Genomic DNA, 17,889 nt, shown 5'->3' on the forward strand with positions numbered 1-17,889 from the left:
ATGTACAACGGTGTTAGTCAGCTTATCGACGACAAAATCAGTGAGATGCCAAAAAATACGACATTCTACGGTGTTCTGGTTAAATTAGGGTAGTGGGAATAGGGACATGGAAAACGTGAATCAAAAGAGCAGAAAAGATTCAACAGACATTGTTTGCAATGAGCGGTAATATGAGTGGTGGTTCATTAATTCAGCGAAAGTGCCCACTATTCGTACAGAACCCATAGTACGCATATAAACCTTAATGACATTCACTTTTGGTTTTGTTTATCTTATTACATAATTATAAAAAGTTTTAGCTCTAAAAAGTAATAAAAAAATATTTTCGAGGTTGTTGCCAAAATCGGGAAGAAAATGTTGCCAAAATCGGGGGTAGACAAAAACGGGTGTTGCCAAAATCGGGATGGGACTGTATATATATATATATATATATATATATATATATATATATATATAGAAGAGATGATCAAAATTGAAAAAAAAAATCATGCAAATTGTACGAAAAACCATTTCAACGAAAAGATTGGGCATTGATCTTTAAAGTATTCCATTTCATCTTAACATTTTTCATCGTAAATAGAAGAAGAAGAAAAGGGATATAAATTAGCAAAAATTGGGTTATCTATTCTTGAGTGGTTTTTTATTTACTTTGTTTTTTTATATATAGAAGATTTCTAATTCTTCATGGAAATTTTATTTTGCTGCCTTAGTACAGGTTCCACGGATACAAGAGAGGTCAATTTGGATGAATCACACCATGTGCTTGTTTGGTGCCAAAAGATCGCAAATCGGTGGAAATTTGAGCTTTTGTGATCGTGACGAAATCTTGGGTCCAAATGGACCCCAATGCACAATGTGTCACTTTTTATGTGGCCCCTCTCCTAGGAGTCCGCGACGTTAGGCATATGCCTAACGTACTTTATGTCTAACGTACTTTATGCCTGACGTCCCTTATGCCTAACGTCCATTATGCCTAACGTACTTATGCCTAACGTCTTTATGCCTAACGTACTTATGCCTAACGGGGTATACCCCTCTTCTAGATGTCACTGGAAGCTAATTTCCTCAGGGAATCTTAGTTTCCAAAAGCTAGGAAACGTTAGAATTTTTCAAATTTTTAACTCGATGCGTTACAAAGTTACAGCGTTGTTTTAAGTGTGCTTGGGTCGAAATGGACCCCAATGCACTAGAAAGGTTAAATGTTTTGAAGCATTATTGCTATTCATATAAACTTTCACCTGGATTCTACGTCGCAATTGATAAGTTCGTTGTCTCCTGGAAAAGTTTGAATTTTCCGAAGATCTCCAAACATCATATCACAAAGTTTCATTTGAAAGGATTTTTTAATGCACTCGGCCAAGAGCAGGGATGGCACAAAGAGCATACATATCGGTTTCCGTAAACTGCAACTTCAACGCCACATGTAGAGCCATAATATAAAACATCAAATACGTCGAAGTTAAGTAATACTCAACTAGGGTGGTCGGTATTGGCCATTTTTGACAAATACCGGTATTCGGTATTTGGTGGAGTCAATACCGGTAATACCGGTAGAATACCGGTTTTTGTGAAAATTTCAGGTATTATTATTTTTTTTTTTTGATTTGGTGTTTTGGATGAAAAACATTATTTGTTGACAAACTTCAAATGTTAAAATCATTGCTTGTTGAGCTGGACAGAGCGAAACTTAAGTAGACATTACATACTGAGCGACTCATCTTCCAATCCGCATTCTTCCTTATCAGAACATTGTTCGACTGTTTCATGACATGTTTTGACCTACAAAAAATGTCCCCCTACAGGTTCCTGCGTGACACTCCGTGGGGCTTCGGAAATGGCCGATAAGGTCTATCCCACTTTACAAAGACAGCAGAAGTCTATTCCTGAGCGAGCATGTAGAAAGAACTATCGCATGACACGCTTTTGACTACAAGTATATACGTCCCGCAAGCATCCCGTAAGATCTAACGCACATGGCAGACTCAGCAGAAATTTATTTAAAAAAAAAACATGAAGAATGAGCTGTCGCATGACACGTTCAGATCTAAAGACAGAAATGTCCTCCTTTATAGCTTTCCAGGGGGGGGTGGTGAGGAGTGGCCGATGAGGTATTCTACCCATTACAAAGACACCAGAAGAATATTCATGATAAATCATGTCTTTCATAGTATACCGACTCACCACAAGTTTATTCTTGAGAAATCAAAAAGAATAAGCTGCCACTTAACACGTGTTTTGCCTAAAATCGAAAATGTCTTCTTCTACAGGTTCCAGGGCCGGGACACTCCGTGATGTTCCGGAATTCGTCAAAGGGGTCAATTGTCCTTTCTATAGAATCATCAGAAGATTATTCGTAAGAAACCACGAAGAAAGAGCTTTCGCATGACACGTTTTGGTCCCAGCTACAAATTTCCTCGAGGCGCTCCACGAGGTTCCGGAAGTGGCCAATGAGGTCTTTCGCCGTATACAAAAACTTTGAAGCATTTTATTAGCTCTAAATTTATTCCATTTTCTACCTCAAGCCGCCCCACTGCCATTCGGAACGCTTTGCCATGGTACAGATGATGGAGGTCACGAAATATAATATTGAAGCGCAATCGTATCGTTTTCCTGAGAATTGCGCGGATGGGAGACCCGCTGCCCGGTGAAAACAAATGATTCAATAAATTGCCAATGGAATATTCTTCGGCACGTTCCGTTTGCTGTGTGATGTATGCTGATGCATGTGATGCGTTGCGGAGGCGCTCCATGTTGTCAAAAGTACTAATTGGTTATATGTAGGAAGCTGATGCATTTGGACGGCGTTGATGGGAAAGGGTGCGTTTGGAGGCGAGGTATGCGGCAGCACACTTTCGGGAGCGAACAATGTTAATCGAAATGGGGCGGACGTATGGATCGTTGTGCCATCATGATATCGGTATGGACTTCTGGAGCTTGTTTGACTTTATAAACGAACCTTAATAGCTCAAGTATAATCGAGTTCTACCTCGACATGATTGAAGCAATAACACACTGATGGAATGGGATACGGGGCTCAAGAGGATTTATGGAAATGGAGATCGTATCAATTTATGAAGGCTTCTTCATACTATCCGAGTGTGTGTGTGTATGTACTGAAAATGGTAGGTACTTGAGAAATGAAAGATGCAATTGAGCTTATTTATTCAAGAGCGTTTTCAGTAATGAAAAGAGGGCTTATCCAATCAGTAAGCTCTTGTTCTCGCCTGCATCAATGATTCTAACTCACCCTGGGAAACTTCCAGGCAAATGTAAATCCAATAATCTAGCAAAGTTAACTCATTGAAATGACATATCGTTGAAAAGTGATATAAGATATCGGTGTAAAACGCAAATCCTTCTGATTGTCATAAATTCAAGTTCAATCTTGACACAAATTCATTAAAACTCTGTTCCCTTCATATCTTCCAATTGCAGTTTGGTAAATCAGTCAATGGTCAATCTTGACGCTGGTCAGGTGCGACGAGTTCTTCACGAAGCGCTGGATTTGTGGGCCCAGAATGCGAATCTAACCTTTCGCGAGGTGTACAGCAGCGAAGCGGATATCCAAGTTCTGTTCGCTCGACAGTACCACGGCGATGGATATAAGTTTGATGGTCCAGGAAAAATTCTCGCTCATGCATTCTATCCCGGCACTGGCATTGGTGGTGATGCACATTTTGATGAGGAAGAAACCTGGCTGCTGAATGAGCCACTAGGAACGGAAGGTTTGTTTTTAGACAATTTTTGAGACCTTGAGATAACATTTTGTTTATTAATTTAGGAACCCGTTTGTTCGACGTGGCTGTTCACGAATTCGGTCACTCACTTGGATTGGGACACTCATCTGACAAGCAAGCCATCATGTTTCCTTGGCATCACATATCATACCGCGGAAAAGACACCATCCCCGAAGACGATCGCCTCGGTATTCAAGGCATCTACGGTCCCAAGAAGAAAACCTATGGGCGCAACCCGGAACGTCACACTCCAACGACTACGAGTACGACAACAACCACGACTCCATTACCCCCTCGGAGGCCCACTACGAGGCCGTACTACCCTCGCAAAGATCACAACGGGCACCCGTGGGAAGACCTCGATCACAACTATCCCACCTACCCCAGGAGAACCACAACCACCAGCACCACGACCGAAATCCCCCGACGACGTGTTTACTACGCAGACAAACCCCGAGGCGTTGGAACCACTTATCCCACTAGACGATCACATCAAGAGCAGCCGTATCCCCGGGAGCCGGACACGGAACGACCCACGCACATTCCAACTCCGACCAAAGTGCATCACCACCAACACCACCATCATCATCATCGGACGCAACATCCGGTCACGAGACCGCCACTGCCACGCATTCCCAATCCGTGCGACACCAACTATGATGCCATCACCATCATCCGCAATGAGCTGTTCATCTTCAAGGATCGTTACCTGTGGCGACTCTTCGATGGGGACTCACAGAATCGACCGCCCGTCGAGATCGATCGGATGTTCTTCGGACTGCCAAGGGACTTCCAGCGAATCGATACTGTGTACGAGAACAAACACCAGAAGATTGTGTTCTTCATAGGTAAGATTATTATGACGGTCGAACCCAACGGTGTAAGTAATCGACGATGGTTATATTTCCCGCAGGTAAACAATACTACGTGTTCAACTCGCAACACCTGGAGCCCGGATACCCGAAACCATTGACTCACCTGGGGCTGCCAGACAGCATCGACCGAGTGGATGCTGCTCTGGTGTGGAGCTACAACAACCGGACGTATTTGTACAGTGGGCGACTTTACTGGAGGTAGGTTTCAAACTTTGTCTTTTGGTTAAGGTGCAATTCGGCGCCACTTATTAGTTTTCAATCAAAAAGAAACTTCTTGACTCTATATGAGTTACTGCAACTCTAATGAATCAGTTTAAGTTGTGCTACCCTTGACATCGGAACAGAGTTGGTGAATCGGTGGCCCTGGAAACCGACGCGTCGGCTAATACATTTCTGATGACTCCATACCGAATATATGCAAAGCTTGTTCTCGCGCCACGCCTCCGCGACAAATTTCGAAGTTACGAAGCCGTAAAAATCTGAAAAATTTCAAATTGCAAAAAAAACTCACGTGGATATTCCACAGAAAAAAAATCCAAAGTATATTTCACAACGAGAATTTCGAATAATTTCTTCGATAAAATCTTTGAAATTTCTTAGGCAAATTTTTTGATATTATGAAAGATTCTGAAGAATTTATCGATGAAATTTCTAATAATTTGCCAATGCAATTTTGAAGAATTTGCCGAGAAATACTCGACAAATTTGCAGAGAAAATTGGGAGGAAATTGAAGAAGACATTTTGAAGAATTTGCCGATTAAACTTCGAAGAATTGGCGTAGGAAATTTCAAAGACTTTGCCGAAGAAATTAATAATGTGCAATAGAAATTTTGAAAAACTGCTGTAGAAATCCAGAAGAATTTGTCGGTGAAATTTCGAAGAATTTCTCGAGCTAATTCCCTCGAGAAATAATGAACCTGAGAACCGATTGAAATTTTATAGGCGGCAGCGTAAAAGCGGCGGCGGTATGGGTGGGTCATTGTGAGCTTATATCATATGTACATTCAGAAATTCCTCTGAAAGTTCCTCCAGGATTCATCGCTCAAGCGATTATTTATTTTATTTAAAGTCAACTCTCCCAAAGAACGCATATTTTTTGACGCCTCTGTATATTGTGCCTTGCAACAAAATGACAACTTTCGCGATCATTTTCCAAGGCTCTCATAGATGTGAAAAATTTCTCCGCAGTACAACTAGCACGTGCTATCCAAGCATGTATCGCCGGAATGCACCACGTGGCGACTAATTTTAAAAATATATTGAAGCAGCTTTTTTTCTCGAGGTATGTTTTTCTTAGCCGACTATCTGGCGCGTATTTTTCGTGGCGACCATAAATGAGCGGAAAAGTAGATTTTTTTATGAGCGGTACAGTATTTAAAATTTAAAACAAAAAATAAAAAAAGTGCTATTTTTCAAGGTTGGCACAATATTCGCTCGATTTTGAATTTTTCAGCTCGGTTCACATGCGCAGCATTTTTTAACTTTTGTTTTCGATTTTTTACAAAAAAAATATGGGTTCTTCGGAAAAGTTGACTTTAAACAGGCCAAAGAATCGATTGCGATAATTAAACGAGAAGCAATTTTTGACGGGAAAGGTCAATTCGCAAGTGAAATTCACTTGCGGAACAATTCCGTAATTCCAAAGGGGAATTCCTCCAAATTCCCACGCAGAAATCCTTAGAACTTCCTTTCTGGGTACTCATTTGATTTCTGGAAAATCTGCTGAATTTTTACTGGAATAGTTTCTGGATTTTTCTTTAAAAAAAATCCTCTGAATATCAACGGAATTTTTCAAGAGTTTTCCTTTGGATTTCCATGAATAATTCCTTCAGGCAGATTCCTTTGCGTGCTCCCTGCATTATCACAAAAGTTTCCTCTGAGGTATGAACGGAAAATTGTTTTAAATTCCCAAAATTCTTTTTTTTATTTTCACCAACACAATTAAAAAAATCCTACACAACAAATTCGGGATTCTCACGAAAAATTCTTCGGAATTTCCTAGGCAAACGCTTCGAAATTTCTGTCGTGACTCGCCATTTTCTTCTGTGGGATTTTCAAATAAAATTACACCTTTTTTTGCACTAATTAGAAAATACGTTTGTTGGTCAACCTATTTTGCCCATTTGACCAACGTTGACAAAAAAAGTGACCAAATAGTGACTTTCAGTTGCAGAAAAAGTAACCAAACACACCAATGTTTTTTACACGGTTTGGTTTTTAGCGTCAATGAAACAATGGGTTAACCCCGATGAGTAATTCTCGCTGAAACCCGGCCACTATTTGCACGAGGTTCTTAAAAATGCCTAAATTTATATTCTTTCGAAAGCTTTTGGCGAGTATATTAAGGATCCGAATTAAATTCTTCAGAAAGTTCATCTTCTTCATCATCTCCCTCATTAATTATACACGAAATCATTTTGATGGACCACTCGATTTTTGTCAATTCTTTACTCATCAAAACTGTCATAACTCCAACATTTCTCAACCGATCATAGAGATCAGCATATCGTTGGAAAGAGGAAGAGTGTATCCTCTATTTGCGATAGTAAAAATATAAGCAGCAATATTGAATTTGGCCGCCATATTTGATTTCTTTTTGATAATTATTTTTCCGCTAGGTTCGCAAGCACCGATCTTGAATATTAATACATCGATGGAAAGCTTAGCTTACATTGTGCATTGTGACCGAAAATCTCAGGTGTATGTTTTTTGTATCGAAAGTTATGTACAATTTACCAAATTATATTTTGAAGGGCCATCTGGCCAACAAACATTTTTATGGTTAATATGGTACTACGACGCCAGTTCCTTGTTGTTTTGAGCATAACGGAGCCGTATTCAAGTTATTGTATTAAATAGGGGCCCTCCTTAGCCGTGCGGTAAGACGCGCGGCTACAAAGCAAGACCATGCTGAGGGTGGCTGGGTTCGATTCCCGGTGCCGGTCTAGGCAATTTTCGGATTGGAAACTGTCTCGACTTCCCTGGGCATAAAAGTATCATCGTGCTAGCCTCATGATATACGAATGCGAAAATGGTAACTTGGCTTAGAAACCTCGCAGTTAATAACTGTGGAAGTGCTTAATGAACACTAAGCTGCGAGGCGGCTCTGTCCCAGTGTGGGGATGCAATGCCAATAAGAAGAAGAAGAAGAAGTATTAAATAATTCAAGAATTTTGGTATTAATAAATCGTACATAACTTTTGATAGAAAAAAACATACACCTGAGATTTTCGGACACAATGTACAATATAAGCTAAGCTTTCCATCGCTGTATTAATATTCAAAATTGGTGGTTGCGAACCTGGCGGAAAAATAGTTTTCAAAAAGAAATCCAAGATAGCGGCCAAATTCAATACGGCTGCTTAGATTTTTATTATTGCATATTGAGGATACACTCTTCCTCTGTCCAACGATATGCTATGATCGGTTGAGAAATGTTGGAGTTATGATAGTTTTGGTGAGTCAAGAATTGACAAAAATCGAGGGGTCCATTAAAATGATATTGTTCATCTTTCTGAAGAATTCAACTCGGATCCTTAATATACTCGCCGAAAGCTTTCGAAAGAATATAAATTTAGACATTTTTAAGAACCTCGTGCAAATGGTGGCCCGGTTTCAGCGAGAATTACTCCAATACAAAATTCACAAAAAATCAAAAACAATTCAAGTGATATTTAAAGAGCTATGAAAATTCAAGTTAACCAAGAAATTAATAAATTCCAACCGCGTAAAAAACATGGGTAAGCTACAAGATGCATTAGCATCGTAATGGTGCAATTCGTAGATTGGAAACTAGTGGGCCTCGTGTTTTTGATTTGAAATCCTCATCTAGCTCACCGTCTTAGCCTCATAGGTACCACAGAGTTGACATTTCGAAAACTGAAATATCCATCTATTAGATGCACTCTTTGAATGAATTTTATCTGATTGCTAAAAATTGTGAAGAATAAAAGAGCACATTTTTTGCCAACTGTGTAGGACATCTCTTTACTGGCAGAGATCGATTTAATCACAAATTTCAATATAGGGTAACCGGCGGTAATGTTGGCCCTGGATGTAACATTGGCTCATCACGCAAATTAATCAATATTTCAGCGATAATACGTCTATTTGTAGGGAGATATTAACCACTGCTTCTTTAGAAAAGTGTATCAAACATATATCTGCTTCATAACTCTATATTTATACACTTCTTAAACTATTAAAACCAATTGTCTTGCGTGAAAAATCACTTTGACTCGGTTTTTAGCAGCCATGTTTCGTTGACTTATGCAGGCAGGCTGTGCTAGAATTTTTCTTTTACCCAATAAAAGAGTTTTCTGAATGAACATACCTGCTTTCGCACATCAGATGAATGGATAACAACCACACTCAGCCAGCTATTATTTTTATTTCACAATTTTCATTAGTATCGCGACACAATCAACCAAAACTTTTTTGGACAATACTGGGGGCACTCGTAACCAAATGGTGGCATGCGCTTTCGATTTGTAGCACTACGTTAGTATAGGTGAAACTCTAAAATCAAAACATTCTCACCAATAACCCGTACTGTAGAAAATAACCAAAAGCTGCAGATAGAATATTCGATGCTTGCGATTAGGTTGCTAAGATTTTTTGTAAAAACAGGGTTATCCACTCAGCGGTTAAGTTTAATTCGCAAATTACATAACGCAAAACTCAACCCACACCAAGCCTAGTACCACCAAGTAATGCTTCATGTATGGTAGGGTTCTGAAATTTGTAAAGTCCTTAACGCTCAGACAAGTACCCTCCCACAACCTAAAACGTCATGTAGTTTGTAAATAGGCGCTCATGATTCTTTTCTCGAATTACGATATAGGGAGTAAGTGCTAGTAATGGACCCTGTGCGTATAATGGACCCCCTGAACAAAACCCCAAATTAAACGCTATGGTAGGGTTCTGAAATTTATCAAGTCCTTAACGCTCAGACAAGTACCCTCCCACAACCTAAAACGTCATGTAGTTTGTAAATAGGCGCTCATGATTCTTTTCTCGAATTACGATATAGGGAGTAAGTGCTAGTAATGGACCCTGTGCGTATAATGGACCCCCTGAACAAAACCCCAAATTAAACGCTGGAATCGACTATTTTCTGCAAACTTCCGTCGGATGGAGTTGCTTCATGTAACAGGACAGCAGTTCCATACATTTGTTATGAACTGGGAAGCAGGAATTCAGATAAATTAACTAATTTGTAAATGCACATAGGCTAAAGGGTCCATTACTAGCATACAAGGGGGAGTCCATTATAGGCAAAAGGAACCTGTGGGAATGGAACATGTAAATCAAATGGGGGGACCATATTACGTATATAAAAAAACTCGACGTTGCGTATTATGGACCCGGGGGTGGCCATAATAGGCATGCTAGCTACATAATTTTAAAATGCTTTTTTTACTGATAAAAATGGATGTTTTGGCTAGTTTTATGTACGAAACATGATGCTGGTACCTGTTGCTTGTCATCTGGTGCAGCAGAACTACTATTTGTCAAAAGGCTCGCTCTAGCAAAGCGACTGAAGTAATTTTTAGTCGTTAAGGGGTCCATTACTAGCACTCACTCCCTAATCGTTTCAATTCGCAGAACATACCAAAAATAATTGCCTACCTTACGGCTTTCAAACACGATTCAAGCAAAAGCGATTCAAACATCAACCTTTCGTGGTTCGATACACCATTTTCTTCATAATTTCGCAAATAAATGATTCAATAAGTGTAAGAATATTTAGTTTTATCATGTTTCGCACGAATCCTACAAACATTTTCTCATTTAATAATGGAAAGATACAATGGATCGTATGTTTCATTAGATAAACTTTCAACGTCATTTCATGTGAATAATTTCAAGTCAAATTACTTGACAAATACCTTCATCATAATTTAGATTTATTATTGTTAGCAAAAAGTATTTTGATCTGTAAAATGACACCGAAAAAGTATTCTTTCAACTCGGGAAGTTGAAACACGTGAGAGTTTTGAGAGGATTCACAACAGCTGATCGATATAGAGAGGAGTGGAATCAAACGCACGTACCAATCATAAAACTTCAATGTAGGCAGAGTGAAAAACAATTCTCGCTTAACTTTTCAAAAGGACCTAAGTAACATTTTTTTTATGATTTAATTTGAATAGCGCAATCAACAAAAAAAAACATGACAGCTTTTGATTGCAGTACTCAAATTAATTCATGAAAAAAATGTTACTTAGGACCTTTTGAAAAGTTAAGCGAGAATTGTATTTATGAATCATTGTGTAATAATATTAAGTACCTAGTTGGCACAGTTATAACTGTTTATGCACAGGGCAAAGCAAGGAATTGTCTAGAATAAATTTTACCATTGGCATTCTTCAGTAGTGCGTTATGCATCATCCCCACCTAAAGCATTGTTTTCGTTTTGGAAAAAAGTTTCTTTGAGAGTATCGCGAGAGCGAGAGCAACACAACTGCCATGGTTTCAACTAGCAGTAAATCTCAAAATTATGCGGCAGCCAATAATTAACGTATGCAATTTGTTTGAAGGCACAACATGAGGGCTAGAACATGTAGCCTTTTTGCAACTGCAGTTTTTAATACAGTTTTCATTTTTCTAAACTTCTTCACTTGCAAATATGGTAAATATTTGGGAAATAAATGAGTCATATAATAGTATTTTCGTTAGCATATCCTTGGTAAGCGTGCTATTGGAGGAATCTGAAACGCACTCTCACAATCAGTGTGGTAGTATTTTACATGCAACCAATTAGAATTCACGCTCAATAAGATGATTTGATTTTCTCTATTTGTTTGCATGCTGCCTTTATTCAACGCAAGCAAAATGACTAGTACTATAAACAGCAACCCATCTTTATCTCTCGTATGTTCGAAATCAACAATCACTCGCCCCAAGTGAGCTGAAAAATGATCCACCTGATAGGGACAAGGATGCCGACATTTTGTCCATTTCTCTCGAGACTTTCGCTGGTTTAAATGAGATAATGCGGACATTAATCGTCGTTTTTTGCTATTTGGCGTAAAAACCAAATGTAAGAAAGCTGGCTGGTGGAATAATTCTGGTTGGAAATGCAATATATGAAGATTTATAACGATAAATGTGCTCAACCGTAGCATAATGGGCCAAGGTTTGAGCCGTTACCCCTAGTTTTTGAATCTCTTGTTAAGAATCCAGGATTTGTAGTAAAATATAATTTCTTAAACGGGAGACTTTGCTATAAAGGTAATAAAAAGATGGGAGACTTAAACGACATACAATCTCAAGTTGAAAAAATCATCCAATTTTTTTTATAATTTTTGATTCTTCCCAATCAAACCAATTTATTTACCTCCACATTAGATATTTTAGGAATCTATCGTTTAATTTTAATAAACAGAATATTTTTATAAGAAGATGGTATTGCTGAAATTATTTAAAAAATATTTATCAAAAAATAAGCGTCATTTTCTGATTTCTGTTTGTGAAGAAGACTGTAATCGAGCACGGGTTCGCAACTTGCACTGAGACGGACAAAACACCGTTTAGTCTGTTCTGTGCCAAAATTTCTTCTAACATATCTTGCTTCTCAATTCCATTTTCAAAACTATTATTGGATCCCAAAAGATCGCTAAGCAGATAAAAACAAGTTTCCGCCATAAACGCCCTACTATCGCTTATTATTCTTCCTGACATAGAGAAACCTCGCTCGATATCGATGTTTTCATGTGATGCAACTCAAGCTGTTTTCATTATCTTAGTCACCGGAGGTTTGTACAGGTATTTAGGGTCACCGTTTTTTTTTAATAAAAGAAAAACTGGTTCAATCACCCCCCAATTCTATAGGGAAGACTTGGTCCCCTTTTCTCATTTCCGATGTATCGCAAACAAAAATAAATAAACCTACGGAGTTTTAGCATAATATAAATTATTTTACTGATGTTTGACATTCTGTAAATTGTTGTTGTTGTTGATACACAATCAATTTTTTGATGTGCTGTCAAAAATCGAATTAAAAAAAAAATGGGGTAGAGTTATTCCTCTCCAAGAACTTGCTTTGATAAAAGCAGAAAGATACTGATTTTTCAAATATTTTTCCTTATAAATACGCAGATTTTCCAACTTGCTGTGTGTATTCATGAACAGTGTTGGGAAATGTACATTAAAACACTCTGATTATGCGAATATTTAAATTTTATCCAGTCAAATTTCATGCACCAAGCCGAAATAGTTTGCAAAAAAAATGTACGCGACATCAGTGCTGTCCAATGAACAGCTCGAAGTTGTTCCCGTCCTGCTCGTTCTTTTTTGTCAACAAATCTGCATGAGCAGGACAGGAAGAAACTTCGAGCTACTTCAAGCTCTCAATGGACAGCCATATCGTGACATTTTTTTTTTGTCGATTAGGCAAACTGTTTGTTTGCTGCTACGATAGAATCGTACCGGCGCGTGTGGTTCGCATTTGCTTGAGATTTTTTGTTTCGGCTCGTGCGCAGCGCAAACAGCACAGAATCAAGTTTAATTACATGTGGCGAGGCTACCCACAGTACGGTTCCAGAATTATTCCAAATTCCGGTGGGGTCAGTTGTCCCCGGAAAAAGTGACCATTTACAAATTTAAGTCATTTTCAGGGTTCCTGGCCCACTCGGATTCAATCCGGTCACAATGGTCACATTCCGGGGACCAACGGTATTGCCATTTTATATTTTTTTCAAAATAGGTCGTTCGACACTTCAAACTTCATGATTTTACAAAGAAATGATGGGAATGATATTTTTAGGGTTCCTGGCCCACTCGGATCCATTACGGCCACAATCCGGAGGACCTACGAAATGGCCATTTTCTAAATTGACTCAAAATAGTTCGTGTGACACCACAAACCTCACGATTTCACAAAGCACCAATGGAAAGACAATGTTTAGAGTTCTTTGACCACTTGGATTTCATCCAGCCACATTCCGGATGGCCTACGGAATGTGCATTTCCTAAATTGATTCAAAATATGTCGTGTGTCGTCTCGGAGGAACTTCCGAAGGAATTCCTGGAGGAACTTCCGAAGGAATTCCTAGAGGAACTTCTGGAGGATTTCCTGAAGGAACTTCCGGAGGAATTTCTGGAAGAACTTCCGGAGTAATTCCTGGAAGAATTCTTTGAGGAACTTCTGGAGGATTTCTTGGAGGAACATTCGGAGGAACTCCTGGAGGAACATTCGGAGGAATTCCTGGAGGAACTTCCGCAGGAACTCCTGGAGGAACATATGGAGGAATTCCGGAGAAATTTCTGTAGGAACTTCCGGAGAAATTCCTGTAGGAACTTCCGGAGAAATTCCTGAAGGAATTTCCAGAGGAACTTCCGGAGGAACTTCTTGAGGAACTCGTGGAAGAACTTTCGGAGATATTCCTGAAAAAACTTACGGAAGAAATTCCTGTAGGAACTTCCGGAGGAATTTCCAGAGGAAATCTTGCAGAAACTTCCGAAAAAATTTTGAAAGAACTTCCGGAGGAATTCCTGGAGGAACTTCCGGAGGAATTTCTGGAGGAACTTCCAGAGGAAATCTTGCAGAAACTTCCAGAGAAATGCCTGCAGGAACTTCCGAAGAAATTACTTGAAGAACTTACGTATGAACTCTTGAAAGAATTCCTGAAGGGTGTTCCGGAGGAATTCCTGGATGAACTTCCGGAGGAATTCTTGGAGGAATTCTCGAAGGAACTTTCGGAGCAATCCCTGGAGCAGCTTTAAGAACACTTCCTGGTGCCATTTACGGAAAATTGGTAAAAGAATTTCGAAAAATTTCTATTGCTTGAAATAAGCTCACGTCGACCCACGCCACCGCGCCGCCGCCGATTACCAACGGCATGACGCCGCCACACCGCCGCCGCTGGCCGAAAATTATCTATCACGCCGCCGCCGATAAATTTTCAATCAGTGCACAGGTCTAGAATGGGAATGGTGTTGGCTATTCCGTTGGTCCTCGGATTGTGACCGATGTGACCGGATTGAAACCGAGTGGGCCAGGAACTCTAAAAATATCATTCTCATAATTGCTGTGTGAAATCATGAAGTTTGAGGTGTCGCACAACCTGGTTTGACTTAAATTTGTAAATGGTCAATCCCTGGGTCCCGGATTATGACCGATGTGGTCGGATTGAATCCGAGTGGGCCAGGAACCCTAAAAATATTATTTCCATCATTGCTTTGAGAAATCATGAAGTTTGAGGTGTCGCACGACCTATTTTGAGTCAATTTAGAAAATGGCCATTTCATAGGTCCTCTGGATTGTGACCGGAATGGATCCGAGTGGGCCAGGAACCCTAAAAATACCATTCCAATCATTGCTTTGTATAATCATGAAGTTTGAAGTGTCGAACGACCTATTTTGAAAAATTTATAAAATAGCAATACCGTTGGTCCCCGGATTGTGACCGTTGTGACCGGATTGAATCCGAGTAGGCCAGGAACCCTGAAAATGTCATTCCCATAATTGCTTTGTAAAATCATGAAGTTTGAAGTGTCGCACGACCTATTTTGAATCAATTTAGATAATGGCCATTCCGTAGTTCTCCGGATTGTGACCGATGTGGCTGGATTATATCCGAGTGGGCCAGGAACTCTAAAATTATCGTTCTCATCATTGCTTTGTGAAATCATGAAGTTTGAGCAGTCGCACGACCTATTTTGAATCGACTTAGAAAATGACCATTCCGTAGGTCGTCCGGATTGTGGCCGGAACGGATTCGAGTGGGCCAGGAACTCTAAAAATATCATTCCCATATTGCTTTGTGAAATCATGAAGTTTGAGGTGTGGCACGACCTATTTTGAATCGATTTAGAAAATGACCATTCCGTAGGTCTCCGGATTGTGGCCAATGTGGCCAGATTGAATCCGAGTGGGCCAGGAACTCTAAAAATATCATTTCCATCATTGCTTTGTGAAATCATGAAGTTTGAGGTGTCGCACGACCTGGTTTGACTTAAATTTGTAAATGGCCACTTATTCCGTGGACAACTGACCCCAACAGAATCTGGAATAATCCTGGAACCGTACTGTGGATAATCTCGAAACTAATATAAATCTAAAATTGGGATCCATTCGGATAAAATGGAACTTGTTGCGAAAGAATCGGTCAAGAAATGCGGTTTTTACAGCAGTTTAGATTTTTGAAAGCCCTTAAAAACAGACGCCGGGGACGGAAAGGCGCAAAGCCTAGAAGGTGTGCTATCCCGCAGGTACTTATTTATTCGTTCTTACCTCTAAAATGAGCAAAGAGTGATGAAATGAATATTTCCCACCAAAAACTGTTATATATTGTGAAATTATTGTACGAAAAACATTAGTTGTCGGGAGATAAAATAGAAAAAAACATGATTTTGTTATCGCATGGAATAATGAATGATAAAAAGAAATGTCAACTATTCCCGTCCCTGTCATGAACGATTTTTTATGTGGAATTCGACCGCGCATGCAATATTAAACATTGGGGAGATTTTATCCCCTTTCTATGATATCTTCTTAACTAATCGGAACTACTTCTAACGGCGTTGCAGTCTTGGATAATCAAAACGAATGTTTTAGATTTTTCCCGACGTTTCGACTCTATTTAAAGTCTTCTTCAAGGGGATATTTCTACGAAATCGTTTGTCGTTTAAAGGTACATATTCTGTTGGTGTCAATTTTTAAATTGTACATCGGATATTAAACAAGTGAAACGAAACGATTTTTGTAACAGCTAATTTCACTTTCACCGCCTTAGCATTCGGGAAAGATAGGAGTTTAGTAAGAATCAAGTGAGCAACTTAGTGAAATTAACTGTTACAAAAATCGCTTCGTTTCACTTAGTTTAATATCCGATGTACAATTTAAAAATTGACACCAACAGAATATGTACCTTCAAACGACAACCATTTCGTAGAATTCTCCCCTAGAAAAGACTCGAAATAGAGTCGACGGATTTTCGACAAGAAATAACGGGTACTGTTCACGTATTTAACCTTTCCAAGGCATAAACTGATTCATATTTGTGAAATGAATAAAAAAATTGAAAATTTAAAATTTTCCGTTTATTATATTTACATTTTTTATTTTGTCACCCCAAAATAGGGGGGTGATAAAATCGGGATATTACTGTAGTGACTTTTCAGTGACTAGACTCAAAACAGTCACTAAAAAGTGACTCGATACCAGCCCCGCCATTCCTGTTCAAATCCCATTTTCAACATATCCTACGCCTGCTGCGATTCCTTTTTCTTTTTTTCATACCCGTTTATTCACACCAATTTTCAAATATTCCTCGACTACAAACTGCAATCCACACATTTCAATTATCATGCCCGTTTAAATTTGCCGTATATTTTACATACATCGTGCTCACTGTGATCAATTCGTCATATGCTTCCTTTTTAATGATAGTTTCCTGCTTTTCACCAACTAGCATCTATCTAATTCGTTTATTCATATCCAAAAAATATATAACATTAGTAACTTTCGTAAAACAATGGTTACGAAAGTTACTGATGGAAATGAATTAAAAAACGATGCGTGTCCGTTGCTGGTCCAAATGAAAGTGGACGAGAGATATATTCTTTATTATCTTGACAGATTGAAGCGTTACGATAGTAACGCTTATTTGTTTTCAATATAATCAAGGTTTGTGTAATTTTAGGTATTTACAATTATAAATAGTTCAGTGTGGTGGGTGACACAACAGCTGTTCCCCCTTCAAATTAATACTTAAGTATTTACATTTCAACAAATTCGAACTTGAAATATCTTATATATATCGAACTTAACAAACTTCAAATGAACTTAATTTGTTAAACAATTCACTTTTTCGAAAATTCATCACTTTGAACTTATACTCTACGAATAGCTAAACTCCGGATCTTCGTTTCGTTTGCGAATCCTCTTCGATCGCCGTAGACACACGCTCGGCAAGTCCGCCGAAGTCGCGTTTCGCTTCCTGGCCTTTGCCGGAACCATAGGGAATCCCCTGAATGGTTCATCATCAGAGCCGCTTCCAGCGTTAACTTCTTCGGTGTCCTCTTCGTGCCGTTCTTCAATTCCAGTTCGTTCCTCGACCATAGCATCTCTACCACCCGTACCGACTCCCAGCCACACGTTTTGCCTCGGCTGCGGAGTTTGCCCCTTGTAGCCCCTAAGCTGACTTCGGTGGGCCATGGTGAGAGCGCTTCCAATTGCTATCTGGAAAGTGTTAATAGAAAAACGTTTGAGAAACGTTGCCTTAATCCATTTATTAGGTAAATGATGATGAAAATTTCGATACCATAC

General features: G+C 39.2%; 1 protein-coding gene across 4 annotated transcripts in view; it reads left to right on the forward strand.

The window, feature by feature from the left end:
• LOC134224830 (matrix metalloproteinase-2) overlaps positions 1–17,889 on the forward strand; it is a 727,658-nt gene that overhangs the window by 691,720 nt on the left and 18,049 nt on the right. For all 4 annotated transcript variants that reach the window (XM_062704433.1, XM_062704432.1, XM_062704434.1 and 1 more), the window contains 3 exons: positions 3,436–3,725; positions 3,782–4,585; positions 4,651–4,810. In XM_062704433.1, coding sequence (XP_062560417.1) covers positions 3,452–3,725; positions 3,782–4,585; positions 4,651–4,810 — 1,238 coding nt within the window. In that variant the 5' untranslated portion in view covers positions 3,436–3,451. The remainder of the gene's footprint in view (positions 1–3,435; positions 3,726–3,781; positions 4,586–4,650; positions 4,811–17,889) is intronic.

This window comes from Armigeres subalbatus, chromosome 3, assembly GCF_024139115.2.
Source record: "Armigeres subalbatus isolate Guangzhou_Male chromosome 3, GZ_Asu_2, whole genome shotgun sequence".
In the NCBI taxonomy this organism is placed as follows: domain Eukaryota; kingdom Metazoa; phylum Arthropoda; class Insecta; order Diptera; family Culicidae; genus Armigeres; species Armigeres subalbatus.